A 21,248-nucleotide genomic window follows, 5' to 3' on the forward strand; every position below is an offset into this window, starting at 1 on the left:
CTCTCCATTCCCTTGCCTGCCCCCTCTCCGCCCCCTCCTCGCCGCCCAAGCCTCATCCCGCCCCCCGTCGACGGCCCTAGTCGTTTCCAGCAAGTACTTCTATGTACCAACCATCTCCTACACGCTACCCCTTATATACCTTGTATATTTACCCTGGTTGGCATATACGGGGGTACCTATGTGTACTGTATGTACATCTGGGGAGGGACCCCCCGCGCTACATAGGCGGTCCGAGCGGCACATAAAAAGTACATAGGGTAGGTAGGTGTATAGCTACGGCTGAAAATTATTCCGAGTATTTTCGAATTAGCGTGCAGAAACGAGCAACGTTGCTGCGTTGAATTGGGGAGGGGGTAGCTTGAGAGAGAGAGAGAGAGAGAGAGAGAGAGAGAGAGAGAGAGAGAGAGAGAGAGAGAGAGAGAGAGAAAAAAAGGGGGAAAGGTGGTTGAGTAGGAAATAATAGGATTGTTTTCATTGGTGTATCTGTTCTTGGTGATCGTTCGGGATAGTTCTTCGATCTTTGTGGATACTTGATGGTAGATTTTTGAAGGAATCGTTTTTGAGAGTCTGTCGGTCAAGGAAACGTTTGCGTGGCCACGGAACGGGAGAAAGACGGGTTCGCGTGTTTTTACTTGGTGGAATTGATCTTGTGAGGGAGGTTTGAATTGGGGCCTGGGAGACACGAATTTGGGGAGCCTTGGAAAGAAATGATTTTGTGAGCATTGAGATCTGAATGAAAAGAGTTTTACGAGTCTTGATCCCGTAAGAAACGAATTCTGTGAGCCATGTGACCAGGAATAAACGAATTTGTGGCTTGATACCGAAAAAAATGAATTTCGTGAATTTTGATCCCGAAAGAAACGAATTTTGTGAGTCTTGATCCCGAAAGAAACAATTTTATGCGTTTCGATCCCAGAAGAGAGTATTATCACTATTTATTGAATAAGGGAGGTGTGCTCCATTTGGGTACATAAATATGTAATGAATTGCAAGCACAGAGGGTTGCATACGTATATGCAAAGCGTATAGAGAGGTGAAAGAAAAGGGCGGACATGTCACGTAAACTCACCAAAGTTTAACACCTTGACTAAATATCGTTGCAAAATTTTGTGTAAAATCCATATCGCTGGGTACTTTAACACAAGACTAATTCCACGATGATTTACTATTTTATATACACCATTTATTAAATGCACCATTCGACGATGTATTACTTGAAAAACGAAATGAACGGTGTCTGGCTACGTACGGCCTTTTTCACTGTGGCAGTGAACGTATTAATTACTCTATATATGATTTATTTCATTTTGAAAACAACGCCCGTGTGGTTAATTATTTTTAAACTATGGTGAGTATACTCGACGAAACAAGGGTAAATGCATTAGCTGTAAAATTGAAATAAATTCTAATAATATAATAAAATTGCTCTTGCAACTTGAGCACCATCTATTAAACAGTCCTCGTAAATTCATATACCATAGCATATTTCCTTTTTTTTTTCAAGTGGTTTGTTTCTCTTTGAATATTCACTTTTCATGTCCGAACAAATTCTAAAATGTGTTAAATTTACGAATATGTTTTTTGTTTTACCTAATTTTTACTTTAAATAGCCAATGTAATTTTTTTTTTTTGTTTGACGGCGAGCATACATCGAAAAGGTTAACGCGCTCACTGTCCTTGTCTATTATACAGGACATCAACTTTAACACTTTGTTACTAATATCAGAAACATGTTTTACCAATGATGAAGTTGATGTCCTGTATAGTGGACAAAATCAGTGAGTGGGTTAAACGCAGAATTTCTGAAACAGCTAGTATAAAATATTTCGCGAGGTTCAATCCTGAAAAGGACGATTTCGAGCGCTTGGATGCCGAAAGAAACAATTATCTTGAACCTTGAATCCAAAAAGAATGATTTCGTGATCTCTAAATCCCGAAAGAAACGATGTTGCCCGCCTAGATCCTGAAAAATCGTGACTTCGCGATCTCTGAACTCCGAAGGAACGATTTTGCCCACCTGGATCCTGAAAAATCATGATTTCGCGATCTCTGAACTCCGAAGGAACGATTTTGCCCACCTGGATCCTGAAAAAGAATGATTTCGCGAGCTTCGAACTCCGAAAGACACGATTTCACATGTCTAGATCCCGAAAGAAACGATTACCATGAATCTCAATCCCGAAAACAATGATTTCGCGATCTTCGAACCCTGAAAGAAACGATTTGGCGTGTCTGGATCTCGAAAAAAAAAAAAGCAATTCGCCGCGGAGTCCATGGTCGTTGCTGGACTCGACTGTACGGCCCCACGGCGGTATTTTTTTTGGACACATTTTTTTATTGTCCTTCCCGCTGGCTCGGAAAATTCGAGGAGCCCACGCGAGGACCGGTTTTTTGCTAGTCCTTTATCCCCGGCCCCGGCAAGTGGAAGCCTCGCAAGATCGCTCTTGGAAATTACGGCTGTGACGCACACACGAGCAAGGATCGTTTTTTTCTTCTTCTCTCTCCTCTCTCCTCCGAGGTGGCAGGAGTCACCTCTGTCACGCCTACGCACGGCTTTTTCCACCCTTTGCACATCGCTAGGATACACAACCGAGATTAGGAGAATGACCGTTGGAAAGAAAGAAAGAGAAGGAACGAAAGAAACAGAGAGAGAGAGAGAGAGAGAGAGAGAGAGAGAGAGAGAGAGAGAGAACACCTTCGCGGAAATCCTCTGGTAAGCTCGAACCTACGGCGACATTGAACTATCGTTAGTAGTCTGTAAAATCTGACAAACCAACAAAATTTGGTTGGTTTCAGACACTTTGAATTTGGAATGATAATCGGGGAACAGTGGTGAACGGAATAGATCGTCTCGAATCTGTGGAAAATTATTCGATGACCTTTTGGATCGTTTGAAAGGTTCGTTGCGTCTAGATGTGAGTATCACTGTTACCTTTTTTATTGAATCAATGGAAATATCGGTTTGTTACAGGTGTGGAGTGGATGTACTCTACGGTTCATAAATGTTAGGACACGCTATGTTATTATTTTTTTAATGTATAGAACCCGAATTTGTGCTGATATTTATCGAAATCAATAGCTTTTTTAAATAAATGTACCGCGTTGCTAATGACCTTTGGCTGTTAAAGCAACGTTAAAAATGAAAGTAAAAAAAAAAAAATAGCTTTTTGACTAATTTTACAACGGTACTAGGTTATTTTTAAATCGGCTCTTGGAGGAACCTTTTTTTTAGGCAACCCCGGAAAATTACAATAACTTTTAATCTGTACTGTCTTTTCAAATGAAAAAAATGAAGCTTATCCTATTAGTGTATAGGAATTCATAGAAAAAAGTTTAACATCGATAAACCTCATAGTTTTTTCTAACAAAATTCCTGAATTTTGCCTAAATTTTGGCCCGTCACAGTAGGGAAACGTTCACCGCCTTTGTAAGTCGAAGTTACATACTCCAACTTACAGTAACGAAGGTTTTGGGACTATCAGTGTACACACCTTTCCATTAGCTTCACGTCATGTTTGATAGAATAGCAAAGACCATGATAATGACCATAATAATCAGGCTCATGCAAAACAGACAATTACTATTCCACGCTCGGTCAAGATCAACGCGTTAAGCACCGATGACGCAAGAGCGAGATTACGATCGAAAATGTAAGAAACCCGGATAAACCAATTTATAAGCAACGAACGATTACGTTCTCATCGAACAAGGCACAGACGAAGAAATTCCTGAATTCCTATCGTACGGTTGGTACACGTTTCCTTTCTGGTGGTCGTAGACGATGTTAACCTTACGAAACATGAATTTGGCACTCCTCAGTGGATGAAAAAGACCCACAGCAGTTTACACAATGTAAAACAAATTTTTATATTCATAAATCAGTACTAGTATAAAAATACAGATAATGTTAGTATGAAAACTTACTAGACATTCTTTACACGTATAAATTGTGTGTTCTTTACATATTTGATTTTTAGAGCTGACATACTCTTATCACATTTTCTGTCTTTTTTGGCCGGACACACGAAGCAACGTTTTTTTAACAGAATTTTTCTAGTATATCGATGAAGTTTCTAATATCTTCCACAAGAATTCTTTGTAAATGAATATTTCTCGATCTGCTTTTCATACAGTAAGGTTTCAATAAGTGCGACGTATTTGGGTTCACTTACGAGCATTCGAGGCAAAACAAAAGGTTTTCAGCCCCTCAGAAATTTGTTTTATCCTTCATATTTTCCTTATAAATTCTAGGGTTAACGAACGTCGACCAGGAAGACACCTGCAGCCCTCGTACGGAAAGATAGTCGAAAGCAATTCCCCCTGTGCATCCATTAACGCGTCGTGGTTAACACCGATACGGGAAAAAGGGACCGGAGCCAATGTCGTTGGCAACGGACGAGCTTGTCGCGCCCTTAAAACCCGCCCGAACGACCGTTCGCACGTTCACGTGTCGCGTATACACTCGGACGGCGTCGATATCACCGCGAACGAGCGCATTCCGTGGCCCACCTTCTACCTGTGCGCGTATCTTTGTACAGAGGTGGCCTTGGCGGTTCTTACCGTTTTCTAGCTGGACGACAAATAGTCCCAGCGACAAGAACCACCTGGATATTCAGTGTGTGCCTTGCGAAATCCCTTTTTATCGCGACTCTTTATTCCCTTTGAAACTATTTTTTGCTTTGTGAACGAGTTCAACTTCATTTATTATTGTTCGAACTTTTTCTTCCCTTCGAAACCCTTTTTTGTTGTATGGACGAGTTCACCTTCGGTTGTTATTGCTGAGGCTTTGGTTGCCTGGTGTGTATCCATTTGTGAAAACGTACATGGAATCATCGATGGTGTTCGAATAATCGACTTTACTAAAAAATATTTACAGTTGTATTATGTATAAGAATTTATAAGTAAACTACTATTGAAAAGTTAATTTCTTCTTTACAGTTAGCATAATTAAGTATTTATGGTGAATAGGAGATATTTTATTTATAGGAGAGATTTATTTCTCTCTTGTTATAGGTCTAGAAATTGTTTACAGTGGGAACATAGTAATTTTTATTAAATGTTTAGGCCCCCCTCGTTTCACTGATATACAGTCAATTACTGGTTGATTTACCCTATATTACTGCGTTCAGAATAAAATCGAAAACACGTTGGATCCGATGAAAGTTTCGTCCTTCATTCTATTTCAGAGACCTATAGGCTATAAATGCATAAAATTTCGCAATATAGTTATGAGGTATTTTACGTGTTAAACGGTGTTATTGCAGGTTCTTATCCAGATCCTTCGTAGCTAACACAGGTTGATGACGGTATCGGTTTACCACGGAGCTGCAAGCGTGATGCAATACACGGGCAGTTAAAAAGGAGCCTCGTGAATCCCCTGGGACAGTATACTTAGTGTCGTCTGAACTTCTTAATATTTTACACGAAATATCAGGCACGTTTCGCGGGAATGGACATTAAAGACACCTTCGTTCGAAGAGCGTAGGCGGGTGCATTTTCTTCGCGTTAAGCGAGCATCCTCGAGCGATCTCGCGAGGATAAATTCAATCACGTCTTTTCGAATGTTTTCATTCGATCGTAAAATTCAACGGAGAGGCCTGTTACGGGATGTTTTACGTAACTCTTTCCTGACGAGCTTTTCTTTCGATTCTGTCTTCGACAGTCGGCCAAGACGCGCTTCTTTTCTCGGAACCGCGTCTTTAGCAATAATACGGTGATCGTGTTGTCGCTGTGTAACGTACCGATTATGAAATGCCTTCTGAAATGTGTCCCCTTTTTGAAACAATATTACAAATATAGAAATTAGAAATAGTTTTGGTGTATATACGCGACTGTAAACAGTCTATTAATATATACATGAGTATTGTTATATAATAATCAATTGCAAAAAAAAATTTGTTTTAAATGTAAGTGCTTCTGAACTTGCAAACATGAACTTCTACTTGTGTGAAAATTGCCAATGTCCACGACTAATTCTTTTCAAGTTTCTTACAAGTTTAAATTATTTTCGAATATGTGTATTAGCACATACGATAGCGTGTATATCATAGATTTATCATAGATTTATCTTAGGAGCAATTTTTTCTTAAAAATTGAGAAAAAAGTAAAATTCTTTTATAATAAGGAAAACATTAGGCAAGCAAAGCATTCGCGAAATGCAGTGGACTCTAACTATATTGGCATAGTCAGGGCTGTAGGGGAGTAAAATGGTTGCAGCGAAAAGCAGCAGTATCTAAGGGTGTCGTCCTCAGCTTTAAACAGTTAATGAGATTAAATAATTATTCGACAATAATTGTCGATTCATTCCTAAAGAAGTACTATTTTATTATGAAAATTGAAATTTCCACGTTTAAATAATTAAAAATGACGAAATACTTTTTTTTTATCTTCTATTCTTTATTCAAAACCTTTTATGTAGGTAATGAGTTTGCCCATCTCTGGCTCCAAAATACGTGTGATGGGGAAGTGCCTCGCGTGGCAATATGTTGAGTGGCAATATAGGCAGAGTCCACTGTAAACAAACACTCGCGAAAATCGAAACGATCGCGGCGGTGTGGTTTCAGTCGACGTCGGAGCGTATCGACTTGGACGACGTGCAAGGGGTTGATTTATCGCGGCCGAGAGCCACGATAAAAACTCATCAGGAGAGAGACAATTTTTCCTAGATCCTCGTGCACTATTAATATAGTCGACCCTACATAATAGTCGCGCTACGTCTGCGTACTCTATAATTTAAGCCCCTGGGACGAGGACTTTAAAATCCTCGTGTTTGCACGTAAGCAAAGGGGAGGGGGTGGGGGTTATTGTTTAGCACGATCATAGTGGTTATGGTATTTAGATGCCTCCAGTTTTTACAAATGTCGATATTATACGGTCCCGCGTGCTTTTTTCCTCCTCCCCCTTCCTTTCGTTCGGCCTCGCAATGTCATCGACTTACGCGACTCGTGCGCGTAACGGGTAATTTAAAAAAGAGAGGCGAACAGACCGGGAAAGGGGAAAATAGAGAATCAACGAATGATACGGGGACAGTTTTTTAAGTAAGACTCGACTTGTGGTAAGCTCACAATAATTCATTGTAACTGAAAATCCCTGTTTTTAAAATGTTTAATATTTCAACACAAATCTGGTACCTGCGATGGCCATGCCCGAATAATTTAAGATCTTTTTAGTTTTTTTTTTATTTCAAACGAACAGAACGACCAGAATCATAGCGACCAATCGAACAATTTTGTGTTCGAGGTGGTCGATTTTCATGGGCTGCAGCGCCATCTTTATTTCGTATTTCCAACGAAACAAAAGTTTGATTTATTGTTTAAGATACAATAAATATACAGAAGAAAGGTTCAGCATAAAAATCTTTCACTAATCCCCTTAGAAAAATTTCCTACAAAATCGCACGGCACAGTAGACTACAGATTCTTTTCGATTATAGTCTGGCTTGTTCTACACGATTATTGTCCAGGCGTTATACTCGCCACTTGGGAGAAGGCCGTGGATCCTGTCAAACGCATACTTTATAGTCCCTCCACTTTTCTCGCCGTTACTTGGGCAAAAAAACGAATTTTCGAAACATTTCTCCCTACAAGATTATTGACCCAAGATCAGGACAATAATCGAGACGAATGCAGGCTCACTTCGACCCGTAACAGAATTTCCATTAGACGTAGATTTCAAGAAACAATCGTACCTAAAATTTTGTATATATTTTCAAGTTCATATGTTACATTTACAAATAATTACAAAGATCATCTGCATTCGTTGTACGAGGGTTAAGGCTTAAAAATGGCCCCTGTTGATCGCGCGCGCGCGTCCAGCATGTTCTTGTGGTCTGGAAAAAACGTGAAACCCTGGACGCTGAAACCGATCTCGCGGGAAACTCGGAAATATTACAAACGTGTGCCGAACGAGCGAGTGCGCTCGGGGGCCAATGCGTGCGCGCCGCTACGCAAATATTGATTTCATATTTTGCCCCCTTTTGTCGGGGGCCTTCGACAAACAGACTTTGCGTGGGGGGGGGGGTCTCTCTGTAATTTTCAATTTTAACGGAAACGACGCAGCTGCACTGCATTATGCCCTGTACCCGTAGCTACTACCGACCAATTGTTTGTATTTAGTCTCGAGCGTAATATTTGCGCGCGCGAAAACGAGGTAATGTTACATTCGCGAGACGAAATGTATATCTGCGGCAGTGGAATATCGCCTGAAGCGGGATAGTGCACATTCACCCCTTCGTGGGTGACGTCGCGAATGACTTTTCCGATGGTGTCGAGTGACAACGGCTTTTAAGCTGCATCTGCATTATGTAACGGAACAGTGTTAAGCTGAGTCTGCACTACGTAACGAAACAGTATTAAACTGTGTCTGCACAATGTAACGTAACAGTGTTAAGCTGCGTCTTCACTATGTAACGAAACATGTTATATAGCAAAGTTATAAAACTTGTTAAAAAAAACAAACAGAAAGAAAAATGTTATATAACGTGATGTTACATAACATTTTTCGTGTTATATAGCAAGTTGTATGTTATCCATTTAGTGTGCCACCCTTATTAATAATGAGACGCGAAATGTTATACAAACTTGTCTAGAATATATTAACTTGTAACAAGTTATAAAAAAAAAAAAAATTATGAGAAGTTGAAAACCTTTCTGCCTTATCGAATGCTCCGAAGCGGACCCGAGTTCGACGCACTCATCGAGGCATTACTGTACATGAATAATTAGTTAAATAAATATGTAATAATTAGTTATTCTATTTCTAGTTTCAAATACGTCTGCATCTGGAATAAAGAAGTCTTCATCCCCCTTTTCTCTCCCCCAATTCCCTCGTCGAACAGTTCGTAGAATGACGTTAATGTTCCACGATCACGCCAGAAGAAGTGTCGACGAGAATATCTCGCTCGAATAGCTATTATATTCGGTCCAGATGCTCGAAAGAAAGTAAAAGGAACCCTGAGGGTCGTGGGTCGTGACCATCCCCCGAACAATCTCCTCCCCGCGAGTCGTTCGCCAAGTGTTTTCGATTCCGCGAGCGTGGAAGCTACTTAATCGATCCCTCGACCCGCGCACAGCTGATCGTAATGGTTTCACTTGCCGGAGAAGTTTATGCCGGAGCCACTAGGAGGGAGAGAAAGCTCGTAATCTCCACCGCCCATCCCCCTGTGCGCCATCGAGGACCCTTGGAGAGAGGGAAGTTTCGGAAGCGACGATCATTTCATTTCCGGGCCGTGGGCACAGTGTTACGCGGCGACGAAACACCGTGGAGCTACTACCTACCCAAAGTTTTCGCCTCTGTGTTAGGAACTCTTGGGCCGGTGACACCACGAGCGTCGAAACGACGTTCGTTGCAACGGACGTACATGTACAGGGTATTTGAAAATTATATGTCGGAAGACTAAAAGTTTAAAATGTGATACACGTTTTAAATGTAAGATGTGTACACTTTTACAATATATTAGAAGTTATAACAAGACAGATAGAGTTCTGGCATAACAAAATTAAAATGAAAAGTACGCAAGAACATGAATTCAAAAAATGGTTTTATCTTGTCAAAACTTTAAGTTAATTTTGTGAGTAGAATTGATTCTAAATGGAGAATTAACTACGGACGGGGGAAAGGAAGCGAGTCGAGAAGAGAGATTGAGCGTCGCGACGACGACAATGCTTACATGCCTGCATATCGATGACAATATTTATGTAACAATAAACATTTTGAATTTTTTTTTTTTTCAGTAAAACTTTTACTATCTCATTTGTGAGATTTTTCTGGTTAAAATGATACACGGTATAATTTGGAGTATATTTACTTATTGATCATTTATGGCACTTAATCAATATTCATAAGTAAATGTAGTTCAAATTATATCGTGTTTGGTATCATTTTAAACAGAGAAATCTCAAACACACTAATAAAAATTTCATTACAATAGAATAAAAAATACCAAATTTTCATTATTGCATTCTCCCACTACCAAAATAGTACCATCCGCCATTTTGCCTCGTTGAGGGATTTTGCTAGCCACAAGTAGCAAGTTTATCAGTCAGGTCCTTCATTAAGTCAGAAGGTTTGGTCATCGAAAACAGTAATTTAAGATCACTGTTTCGATCATCATCATCATTTCTTTAAGCACGCATAATTCTCGATTACGGAGACGCAGCTTTACGTTCGTTCCTCGACAACGATCGGTTTTCCGACCTCGAAACTAAACTTATCCCCCCCTGGCCCCCAAAATCGAAAGCGATATGTGCACCGTTTCGCTCGTAACTCTCCTGAAAATGGTACCCCGTTACGCGTCCGGTTTCGGTATGCAACAAAGCTCATCGGCGCTCATAATTAGCCGAGTAGAAAGAGAAAGGGACGTAGGGAGGGGGAGATATGGGCGTCCATGCGAGAACGAGACTGCCACCGAGAGGAAACGAACGGGGTGGATAATAGAGAGAACAATCCATAATTGGCGTGCACTTATAGGGAGCACAATCAATTAAATGGGGTGCACGCGGGCTTGTGCGTTCTAACGACAGCACGGCTGATTATGACTTTCCGCTGTTTCTCACTCTCCTTCTCTATTTCTCTCTCTCGAGGGTTTTTTTTTCCTCTCCATCGTTTATCTTTCTCTTTTTTAAACCCCTTTGAACGGGAATTTCGTGGACACAGTGACCTAGTGCGAGGGTTGTTTAAAACCTTGGTTCGTTTCGGGATGTTCGAAATGTTTGTAAGGTGAAGGTTGCAATGTATATTCTTTAACCCGCTCACTGCATCTTTCTGGTAACTTGTGGATTTTTTTTTTAAAGCAAGAATAGTAATCATTTTAAGGTTACTTTACACTTTAAAAAAAAATATTTTTACTTGGAGTGATTTGAAACAACTTTTTCCTTAGCAAAAATGTTCTCTAAAGCTTTGTTAACGAGATATTTACGAAAAACCCCGAACCAATCGGAGCGCGAGTCTGTCGACCGAGCTCTGATTGGTTCGGGGTTTTTCGTTAATATCTCGTTAACAAAGTCTCGGAGGATATTTTTGTTAAGAAAAAAGTTGTTTCGAATCACCACAGGAATCCCTCATTTCCGGAAGTCAAAACTGTTAAGGGACACCCTGTATAATGTGTCTGCAATTTATATTATATTCTTAGTTACTATATTTTTTCTTACAATTCCTTTCCATTTTTCAATTAACACATTCAATACGAATGACGGCGGATCCTCCCTGACAAAAATTATATATTAACCAACTTTTTTAACGTACAACATTTGTTGTCAAGAACACAAATAAAATTTAAAAAGGAACAGAAAAATTGAATTTTTAAAATACAACGACGGAGCGTTAAAGGGATTGAATAAACGACATATTCGAAACGGCCTATTTGCGATCGTCGTTCCAACGTTCGTCTCAGCGAACGCAGGGACCTCGACGAAAGAAATCAGCGTGGCAACCACCGACGACGATATTGAAATTCGATGGGGCGAAGTTATCGCGACGCGTTTGATCGATTTCGACGCGAATTCGCGGACGACCAGAGGCTTTCTTTCCCCAGTGCTCCACAAAAACGCAATTTAACCCTTTCGATGTTTCTGTCAATAATACTCTAAACTACTATTTTTGTTTAATAACGAGTATACTCGTAAAAGAATTGCATTTCCTATTTAAAGGAAAATTTAGGCAAATCATAAAACATATTCGTAATTTTAACACAATTTAGAGTATTTTCGAACCAAAAGAGGCAAAACAGAAACAAAAAAAATTACTTTAAAAAAAGAAATATGCAGCAGTATATATTACACTATAATCTTTTCACTTTTAATAGTGAATATGCATATTATTGTTTCAGATCCTTTGTAACTGTTATACTTTCTTTTTATTTTAGTACTTAAAGTCTTTGTTTATTGCAAACCAGGTTTATGTACAGGTAATTTGTTTGTTACCTCCACAGGAATTACGTAACAGTAAATTTACTGACTAATAAATAAATAAATAAATAAATAAATATGTACGAGAGCTGTTTGATAAGGCAGTAACAGTTTCTTTGTCAATAGATGGTGCTCAAGTCCCAAGAGTAATTGTGTCATTTTATTAGAATTTATTTCAAGTTCACAGCATTTACTCTGTCGAGTATACTCGTAATAGCTTAAATATAATTAAGCACAAAAAACTGCAAGTTTTCAAAATGAAATAAAACACCTGAAAGGTTAACCAACTCGCGATTCGCGCCGCAAACTTCCCACAGAACAAGAGAGAAAAGTCTGCTTAAAAGTTTCAGGCCAATATTACCAACCCTGTTTCTCTCTCTGTCCACTTGGCTCGGCCGTTCGCGCGTTAATTCGAGGAAAATTCGCCATTAAAAAAAACCACGAATCGCGTTAAAAGTTCGATACCGTGGTGGGAAGAAATTTTAATCCACGAGACGCTGTGTTCCTTCACTTCGTGGTGGGTACACAATCCCGATATACCCTATTGGCGTTCGAATTTATAGCACCCGGAGTAAACGACTCGATATTACGAGCATTAATTCAACGAACGAGCCATTAATATTCGAAACGACTTTCTACAAGCCGACGAATAAGTTAACGAGCGGCAGCGCGCGCGAGCACGGTTTCGAAACCTGTCAAAATTACCTGTTGCTGGTCGACGAGCGAAGATACTCCCCGTGGCTTCATATTCTGCAAAGAAAAGAAAAGGCACGGTTAAAGATGGGATGATTTCCTGGAGACGTTTGACGCGCGCGAACAATTCATCTATTTTCCTCCAAATCCAATAAGATAAAGAGAAATTAATGGAAAAAGAAAATTCCTACATTTACTTTTCTTATTGTAAATTACAATAGAATTTAGTAATAAATCGACAGCGGATTTTTTGCACTTATAGCCTACAGGTCTCTATGAAATACAACAGAAGTCACAACTTTCATCAGATGGCACAATTTATCTATTTTGAATATACATATATAATATATGATTTTGAATATCACATAGAAAATATGATTTTGCATAAAAATCCGCAGTCTAGTAATAAACAATAATATTGGCGTAATCAAATTTCCACATCACCAGTTAACAGGTGAGCACGAAAAAGCGCAGCGCATTTAACAAAGGTTTCGAATTTCTCTGTTTCCAGGTCGTACCCGTCGCCCGTGCAAAACGGAGGTCCAAACGGCACTACGATGAGCTGCTCCGGTTCCCAAGGTAAGCCCAAACCTCGAAGCCCAGCGATTGGTTACGCAAAGAGCCCAGAGAGAGAGGCTCTCTCCGCCCGGCGATTCGATGTCGATCCGAGCACGGAAATCGTATATTTTTCCTGGGGGCTGTTGGAATGGAATTTCGCAATAAATGGTGGGAGCCACCCGCGCTGATTAATTAGCTCGCGGAAAAATTCGACGAAACGTTCTACCTATTAAATTAGCGTTGCATTAAATTTATTAGCGGCATCCTCTTTAAAAGATCGGTCGTCCATCGAACTGCCGCCGCCCCCCCCCCCTCTTCAGCTCTCCACCTGTCCCCTGTGTATACGCGTATAGTGGGCCGAATAATATCGAACTATCAAACGTTTGACGATGTGCACGTATGAAAATACCCGACTACGAGATATTCCAGAGGAAAAGTTTCGGCGGGTACGGGATGAAAAAAACTGCCCCTCCCTGCCCCCTTATCACTGACAATTCAATATCGCACGATTACGCGGACAAAGGTATAACGAATCAAATATCATTTTAATTTTCTATATTGTACCCTGCAAATGCGAACACGGACGCTGCGGTCCTCTCCGGCCCCGCCCCCCTCCTCTTTACTCCGCCTCCTACTCCGCCTCCGCTGCCCCGAACCGGACACGCTCGTGACTTATGCGTTTGGCATCGCGCAAAAATCTGCCCGCTTATCCGGACAACCGCGTTCATTTTCAGATTCAGCCGCGGCCGGCTGCTGCTGTCCGCTGTTTTTCGATGGAATTTCATTGCGGAAGGGTCGCTGCCCCTCACCCCTCCTCCCCTTCCGCCCCTCCCGGAAGATAAACGGAAATTCGACGAACGGCGCGATTAAATTCACCGGCCTCCGTGAATTTCTTTCTCTGCGACCGCTCGAAGCGATACGCCCCGGACGTTAATTGCAGCGTTTACCGGCGAGCACGGCTTCTTTTCTTGCCCAGGGGCGTAGAAAAAGGCGGGAAATAAGCTTTTTTGGGCGTGTTTCGCGCGGTTATGAAGTTTCTTTTGGTGGATGGCGGACACTTATGGAAACAGAATCGTTCCGCTGTTGGCGAAGCCGACTGGACTGCGCGGATTTTATGCATTTATAGCGTGCAGAACTATGTGAAATATAGCAATGGTTAAAAATTCGATAGTTTGATAAATTTTTTAGTTTATTTTCATCCCAATAGAATCCCTGAGAAAACAAAGAACTATGTAGTTTTACTTCTACTTTTTGTAAATTACTTCATATAATGATATTTTGCATAAAAATCCGCAGTCTAGTGATAACGTTGGGAATATTTAGCGCGTCGTTGAAAATGATAAACGTAGGTTAAAGTATTTGTGAATAATTGGGGCTTCGTAGGTGGTGCTTAGGGTTAATTATTGTTAAAGCTCGGAAGACGGACGGTTTTGATGGTAATAGTGAAACAAAGGAGCATGCTCTTTCGATCCTTGTGCATCACTTTTTTAAAATGCACTTTGGAATCCTTTTAGTGGGGTGGCTGTCTTTTTACTTGGATATAAGGAACTGCTGATTCAACCTTTAGAGGACAGGCAGGTTTTTTCGTGACTTCTTTTTATTTTAAAGTTAGAACTTTTATACAGGGTGCCCCACCTAACTCTGCCACCGTCAATTATTCTCTTACTTATCACGGTACAAAAAAAAAATGGTTCGGCAGAAAGTGAGTGTATTTTAGGGGGGGAATTAGGCTATGAGATTGAAGGTCATCTCAAGGCCATATCTTTTGAGATTTCTCTAATGGTAACGTTTTTTGTTTTTTTTTAATGGAATACCTTATTTTTTTGTCTGTTATTACAAAGAGGAGATCAAAACCTTAGGCTGAAAATTTCTTGTGAAGAAAATGAATTGTAGAAACAAAATAAACGCCATAATCGCATTATTTATTATTTTAGTCTATGTTCAAAGTGTTGTCACCCCATATCTTTGGGGTCCTGTCTTTGACGAACGAAACGGAGAAATAACCGGATAAACGTTAATGGCAAATTTCCGGAACGATACCTGGCGAAACGGAAACGGAATAAGGGACACGGTGGAAAAGTAATCGGCGAGCTGGCGGTGTAGACGAGCGAACAAAAAAAAGAAGAAAGAACGGGGTAGCGGAGCTACGGATTGTCAGGCGCGATTTTCCGACAACGCGTGCAAGAAACTTTTATTCAAAACCCGGCTGGAATATGCGCTGGGCGGTTCGCACTTGCGAAAAAGTTGACTCACGCCGTAAAAATATACCGGGAGCGATAAGCTCGCGGAAAAATAACGCGTCGCTTTCCAAGTCGCATTCGATATTAAAAATATTATGTTTCCCCGCGTATACCTGCACGGAACAGGTAGAAACGGGATCGTCCAAAGGGCACAAAAATGCCAAAGAACAATCGTATACGGGGGAATTGAGGACCTTGCAGCCAAAGGGGTGCGCAACTCAATTTTTAACAACTGCAAGTAAATTAGAAAAACCCGTTTATACAATTAAAGTCGATGTCCCTCACTAAGGTCAATCACTAATTAATCTGCTAATTACAGCTTTGTGTAATACGAAAGAGAAAAAACTATCGTACATAGTGTATCTTGTTATTTCCGAAGTCGAAAATATCGATATTAAACAGATCCATATTTCCTTTTTTCTTTCTTTATTTATTTTTTAAGGGAATACTTGAATTTCATTGTCACCTTGCTATCTAAATAAATAAAAAAATAGGATAACGAAATCAAATTGTATCCATCCGTTGCGTCCCTTAAAATGCTATATAATTCACTAAAAAGATTTTTGACACAATCAATACATAACGAGTTATTTCAGACAATAAATCTTATTTACCATCCCTCCATAATATTCATTTACTAGTGCATCCACCCTATGTACCTAGAACAAAGATGGGCAAACTCATTATCTCGATAAAAATGTTCGAATAACGAATAGAAGATAAAAAAAAGTATTTCGTCACATTTAATTGTTTAAGCGTAGAAATTTCACTTTTTATTTGTCGAACAATTATTTAATCTCATTAACTGTTTAAAGCTCAAAACGACACCCTTAGATACTGCTGCTTTTCACTCTGTACTATTCGAATCAAATTCTGCCCAACTCTGACCTAGAGCAGCGCGAGACTTGCCAAAGAAAAATAAAAAAAAAAAACTTTGGCGCTGAGTTTAGTGGTTCCGCGAAAATCGGTTTGTAGATCGTTAAGAGCTCGATAATGCCCGGAGGAGGATTGAAAGGACACACGGCGATGCCGTTTTTTTCTGCGCAGGGGTGATGGTGAAGCAGGAAGCGAGGGATGACGGTTACGAGACAAGTCCGGATCTCGAGATGAGGAGCACCGGCGGTGACAGCAGTCAGCAGTACCACACGCCGCTGACACCGCACACACCGCACACACCGCACACGCCGCACACGCCCCTCACGCCGATATCGGCGACAGCGCATCAACCCCAGCAGCCCGGCTCGACCGCTTCCACCCTCGGACAGGTGAGTTTTTCCTATTTCCGACTCGAGGATACTGACTATTAAGGTCACCTGGCTAACAAGGGAAGTTCGGTACATGTAACGGAGACCGTGGTAGATTGTAAAAAAAAATGTTTTAATAATTTTGTCTCGAGAGTGTTTTCTATAATCAGGAAATAGATTGCGTGATTTACTGCTGGTATATTTGGTCAACTCGTTGAGTGTAAATATGTGGAAAAATCTTTGACACTTACAAGGGATGTTTGGTAACCCGCAAAATTCTGGTTTTTTTTTGTTAAACTTTGCAGGTTTGTAGGGGACCTCAAGAGAAGTATAGCGCAATTTTTGTTTTCGGCCCAATTTCAGTTCTTTTTTAATTGATAATTAATGAAAGTGGGGGACGGGTGTTTTTATTTAAACAAAGAATTTTTATCAATTTAATTGCATAGTTTTATAGAGAATAAAAAACCATTGAATTTTTATTCTAATCGTTTTTTTTTATATCTATGATAGTTTTAAAGATATACCGGGGTATATGGAAACACTTATTTACCTTCAAGGGATGTTTTCACTCTGAAGAACTGAAGTTAGGCGAAAAACTAAAATTGCGCTATACTTCTCTTGAAGTCCCCTACAAATATGAACAGAAATAAATATTTCCGAAAAATATTAATGAAAATGCATATCATTATTAAACATTTGATATACAATGATTAAACAATCATTGGTTATTTGTGACAGATGCAAGAAATATCTTCTTCAGAAGTAAAACCTTGTTGTATGTTCTCATCCTAAAATTAACTAATATTCCAGCAAATAGCAGGTTTGCTTTATCACCATTTAGAGCGGGGTAAGTAGTAATGTGTTACATTTTGCCCCAAGCAATTTGTTACAATTTACCCCGAGCTTGAATTTTTGCGTTTTGCCTCAGCAAACTAGGAACTAAACATCAAATTAATTGAAATAAAAGTGCTAGGGCAATATTTACTTACATGCTTCAAATACTAAAAATCTAACCTGTAACTACAAAACAGACACTTGATCGATTGTTGTAATGAAACCGACGATATCAATATTTTCAAACCATTCTGGCATCCTAGTGTGTTGCCAAATTTGTTGTTCCGATAATTTTAATTGTGTTACAACCTGCCCCGGTCTCTCCTACCCCAAAAAATTTCGATTTTCTTCTTTTTTTTTAACCTGTGGTAGACACCACTTGGTTCTAGGACCCGCTGTAGGCACACCCTGTTGCGAATTGGGATTTTCAAAATTTGATGCAACTTTTCGAAATAAATAGTAAATAGTTAAATAAAACCTATGTTTTTGATAGAGAATTTCTCTCGGAATCGTTTAGTGATAACCACAGTTCATGGAAATTTTTATGGGTTTCATGAATGTTAATTAAAAACAGGCACGATTTCAAAAATTTCTATTTTTCTTATTTTTTTTTTAATCCGTAATTTGGTCCAACTTTGAAAGAGTTGTTCTGTTTTAAAGGGTGCACGAATACTTTTATGACCCACAGTCGAATCGAAATTTCGTCGTAATGACGATCGAAAAAAAGCGTTCCGTCTCCGGATGACGCGTGCGCGCGCGCACGATCGAGTGAGTCAACGGTTGGTGGAGAAAAAAAAGGTCATCGAGGATAAAACGTGCGAAAGGTTGCGGCTCACGTTGCTGAATTAATCGAGTCACGTAACCAAGAGCCGACCGTCTGTAATCGGCTACTCGCCGAAGGAAAAAAAACATCTTGGGGAAAATAAAACTCGGAAATCACCGGCCCCCGCGGCTGGAGACAATGTATGGATCGGCCCAACGTTAACGGCTGGATCCGGTGGATTCTCGCGATCGGCGGGATGACTGAGCGCGATAAAAGCGCGCATAACCTTCGCTACGATTTACACAGGGTGTCCCACCTAAGACCGAAACACCCGAATATCTTCTTTAGAGTAAAGTAACCGAATATCAGACCTATTTTTTTAAGCACGCATAATTCTCGATTAAAAATACTTTTACTGAAATATGCACGTTTTAAATGTAGGATGTGAACACTTTTACGACATACTAGAAATTATAACAAAACAGATAGAGTTACATCATAATAAAATAGAAATGTAAAGTATACAAACTATACGATAGGTCGCCATATTGAATCTTCAGGTTCATAATACGAGTTATACGTATATGCTAAGGATGTTATTGATTCCAGAATGGAATTCTACGGTTGAACAGGGTTAAGGTGCATGGAAATATTTCTATCTTATGACCTTGGGGTGAACTTGAACGTTACAAGAATAATGAAATTCTGAAGCAATGTTACGATGGTATGTGGAACTTACTTTTGATGTTACAAATGCTCAAAATGACGTCTATCGGCCATAGTAAAAAGGCTGTACGTAGCCAGGCACGCTTCATTTTGTTTTTAAAGTCATAAATTGTTGAAAATGTATGCGTTTTGTTAATAGAGACTGCTGCAATATTAAATATTACGCAAAACTTTTATACCATTGGAAAGGGAAGGGGGGAGAGTAAAATCTAATTTTGTTCTTATAGGGTGGAACAAAAGCCACTTTTTTTCCATCCAAGGGGGCAGGGGCAAGTCCTAGTCGAAAATTCAAACCGTCGCGACGAAGAAAAAACGTCGAAACTTGTCCCCTAGAACGTGTGTAATAGCTCGCGAACGTTTCCCCAATGTGGGAACCGGTGTTACAAGTAATCGTCAGACGGTAAAAATGTACACTTTTAAGCAACTCGCGTCTGCCTTTCCTGCGCGACGTTCCTACGAATCGTGATCCGTCACCGCAACGAGGAATCGATGTACAGAGGGAATACGTTTCCGTCCCCTAACACGTGGGACACGTCCCGGATTTATCGACGCTGCTCGAGATCGAGTCCGCCTTCTTTTGGTCGCGCGGTACGCAGCATCGTTTCACCCTGGGGTATTTTCTTCGTTTTGTGTCGATTCGATGTCGTTTTCGGATTCGTCGCACGGACCGAAGCTCTACGATCGCTGCCAGGAACGACGTTGACGTCAATGGAAATTGTTCGTTCGATTAGCAACAATATTAACACTCGTGGACGTTTGTTCACGGACAAACAATGCTTGTTGGGCAGGTATCACTGATCTGTATACAGAGGTGTCGCGATTATTGTCCCAAACTCGGATCCGCGCCGGACAATAAACGCTTCTGTTTTAAAAAGTTTTATCGTTACATTAGTAATGTCTCAGCGACACCCGGGAATATAACCTTTTTACCTTTCCTTACACCTGGACAGTAATCGTGGATCAACAATCGGTCAATAATCGCGACGTTCCTGTAGCTTCTTTTTTCAATAGACGTCTCACTGCTGTGACTACCATAATTTTATAGGTTATGGATGTCATCTATGCTTCCGTTCTTTCTCAACCCCCTCAAATCAGCTCGCTGCTGATATCGAAATTTTGTAAGAAAAAGATCTGCTATAACTAGGATGATTCTGATTTTTCCAAGTTTCTGTAGCCCCCGTTCTGTACGACCGACTTTCTCTCTCTCTCTTCCTCGCGATCGAACGAGAGCGCAGTCGTATGCTCTCAGATAACCCTAGATCGAGGCTACGAAGCTGACAGATAATCTGCGGCGGCGTCTGCCCAGACTTCGATAGAGAATTATTTCTTTCTTTGGACTCCCTTCCCAGGCTCTTCCATCGGCCGATTCCGCTGGAGCCACCGGCGAAAATCCCCGAGACAGTTGGCTCACTGTGCTTCATAATGATTGATTTTTTTTTTTTTTTCAAATCGGTCTACAGGTCGTAATTTTTCCATATACTTGACGGTTTTTATTTTTAACCCGCGCTTCTTCGTGCGTAAACAGTAACGTGGTGTTGCATGTGACACAAATCCAAATATCATAACCAATAATGAACACGGAGTTGCAATTCACTACGTTTTTGCTTGTATTAAATTTTGGTGGTGTCACCAGCGACATATTAAATTTTTAATAATTCATTTCTTTGTTGTTTGGAGTTCGACTTTCAATTTTTGCGAGCACATTTTTTACACGTTCCACAATTGATTTATTGTAAAAAGAAATTTTTGTTTCTTTGGACCTGTTACACGAGAATCCCCCCTTAAATATCGCTATCTGTAATTGTGAATTTGCATAAATTTCCGCAATCTGGTTATAACGTACCACTGCGCGACGTCCGATTAAAAATTCGATTTTTCTCGTGTGAAAGAAATTCATCGAGGCGCGATGTCGAGCTGTTAAACGACGTCAAGAACACGACGATTTGTTGTTCCAGGAGGAAAGCTCCGTGGTCGTGGCGGAAATTGGGAAATGTGGGCAAAGGTGACGCGCGCGCGTGCATGTCGTATTTTCAATGCAAGCGGCAATCGCTATTGCCCCGACAATTTTCAGGCCGTATACTGACGGGAATATACATTTTACGATTGCCGGTCTACGTGTTCATGATGGCACGTGCGCCGCTACGTGCCCCACCAAATTTTATTTTTCAAACGGACAGGCGCGTAAAAAAAAAAGTACACTAGGAATTCGTAATGAATTCCGTAGCAGCCGCCAGGGGGTGGGGGATTGATTCAGGGACAGGGACGTCGCGGTTGTTCGTTTGCGACG

The 21,248-nt window shown here is 40.4% G+C and overlaps 1 protein-coding gene across 1 annotated transcript in view; it reads left to right on the forward strand.

The window, feature by feature from the left end:
- The window catches only part of LOC107190717, a 96,798-nt gene that overhangs the window by 39,073 nt on the left and 36,477 nt on the right, over positions 1–21,248 (forward strand). Inside the window, exons 2-3 of the mRNA XM_015579577.1 lie at positions 13,108–13,175; positions 16,442–16,659. Of these exons, the coding sequence (XP_015435063.1) occupies positions 13,108–13,175; positions 16,442–16,659 (286 nt within the window). The remainder of the gene's footprint in view (positions 1–13,107; positions 13,176–16,441; positions 16,660–21,248) is intronic.

This window comes from Dufourea novaeangliae, unplaced genomic scaffold, assembly GCF_001272555.1.
Source record: "Dufourea novaeangliae isolate 0120121106 unplaced genomic scaffold, ASM127255v1 scaffold170, whole genome shotgun sequence".
NCBI lineage: Eukaryota > Metazoa > Arthropoda > Insecta > Hymenoptera > Halictidae > Dufourea > Dufourea novaeangliae.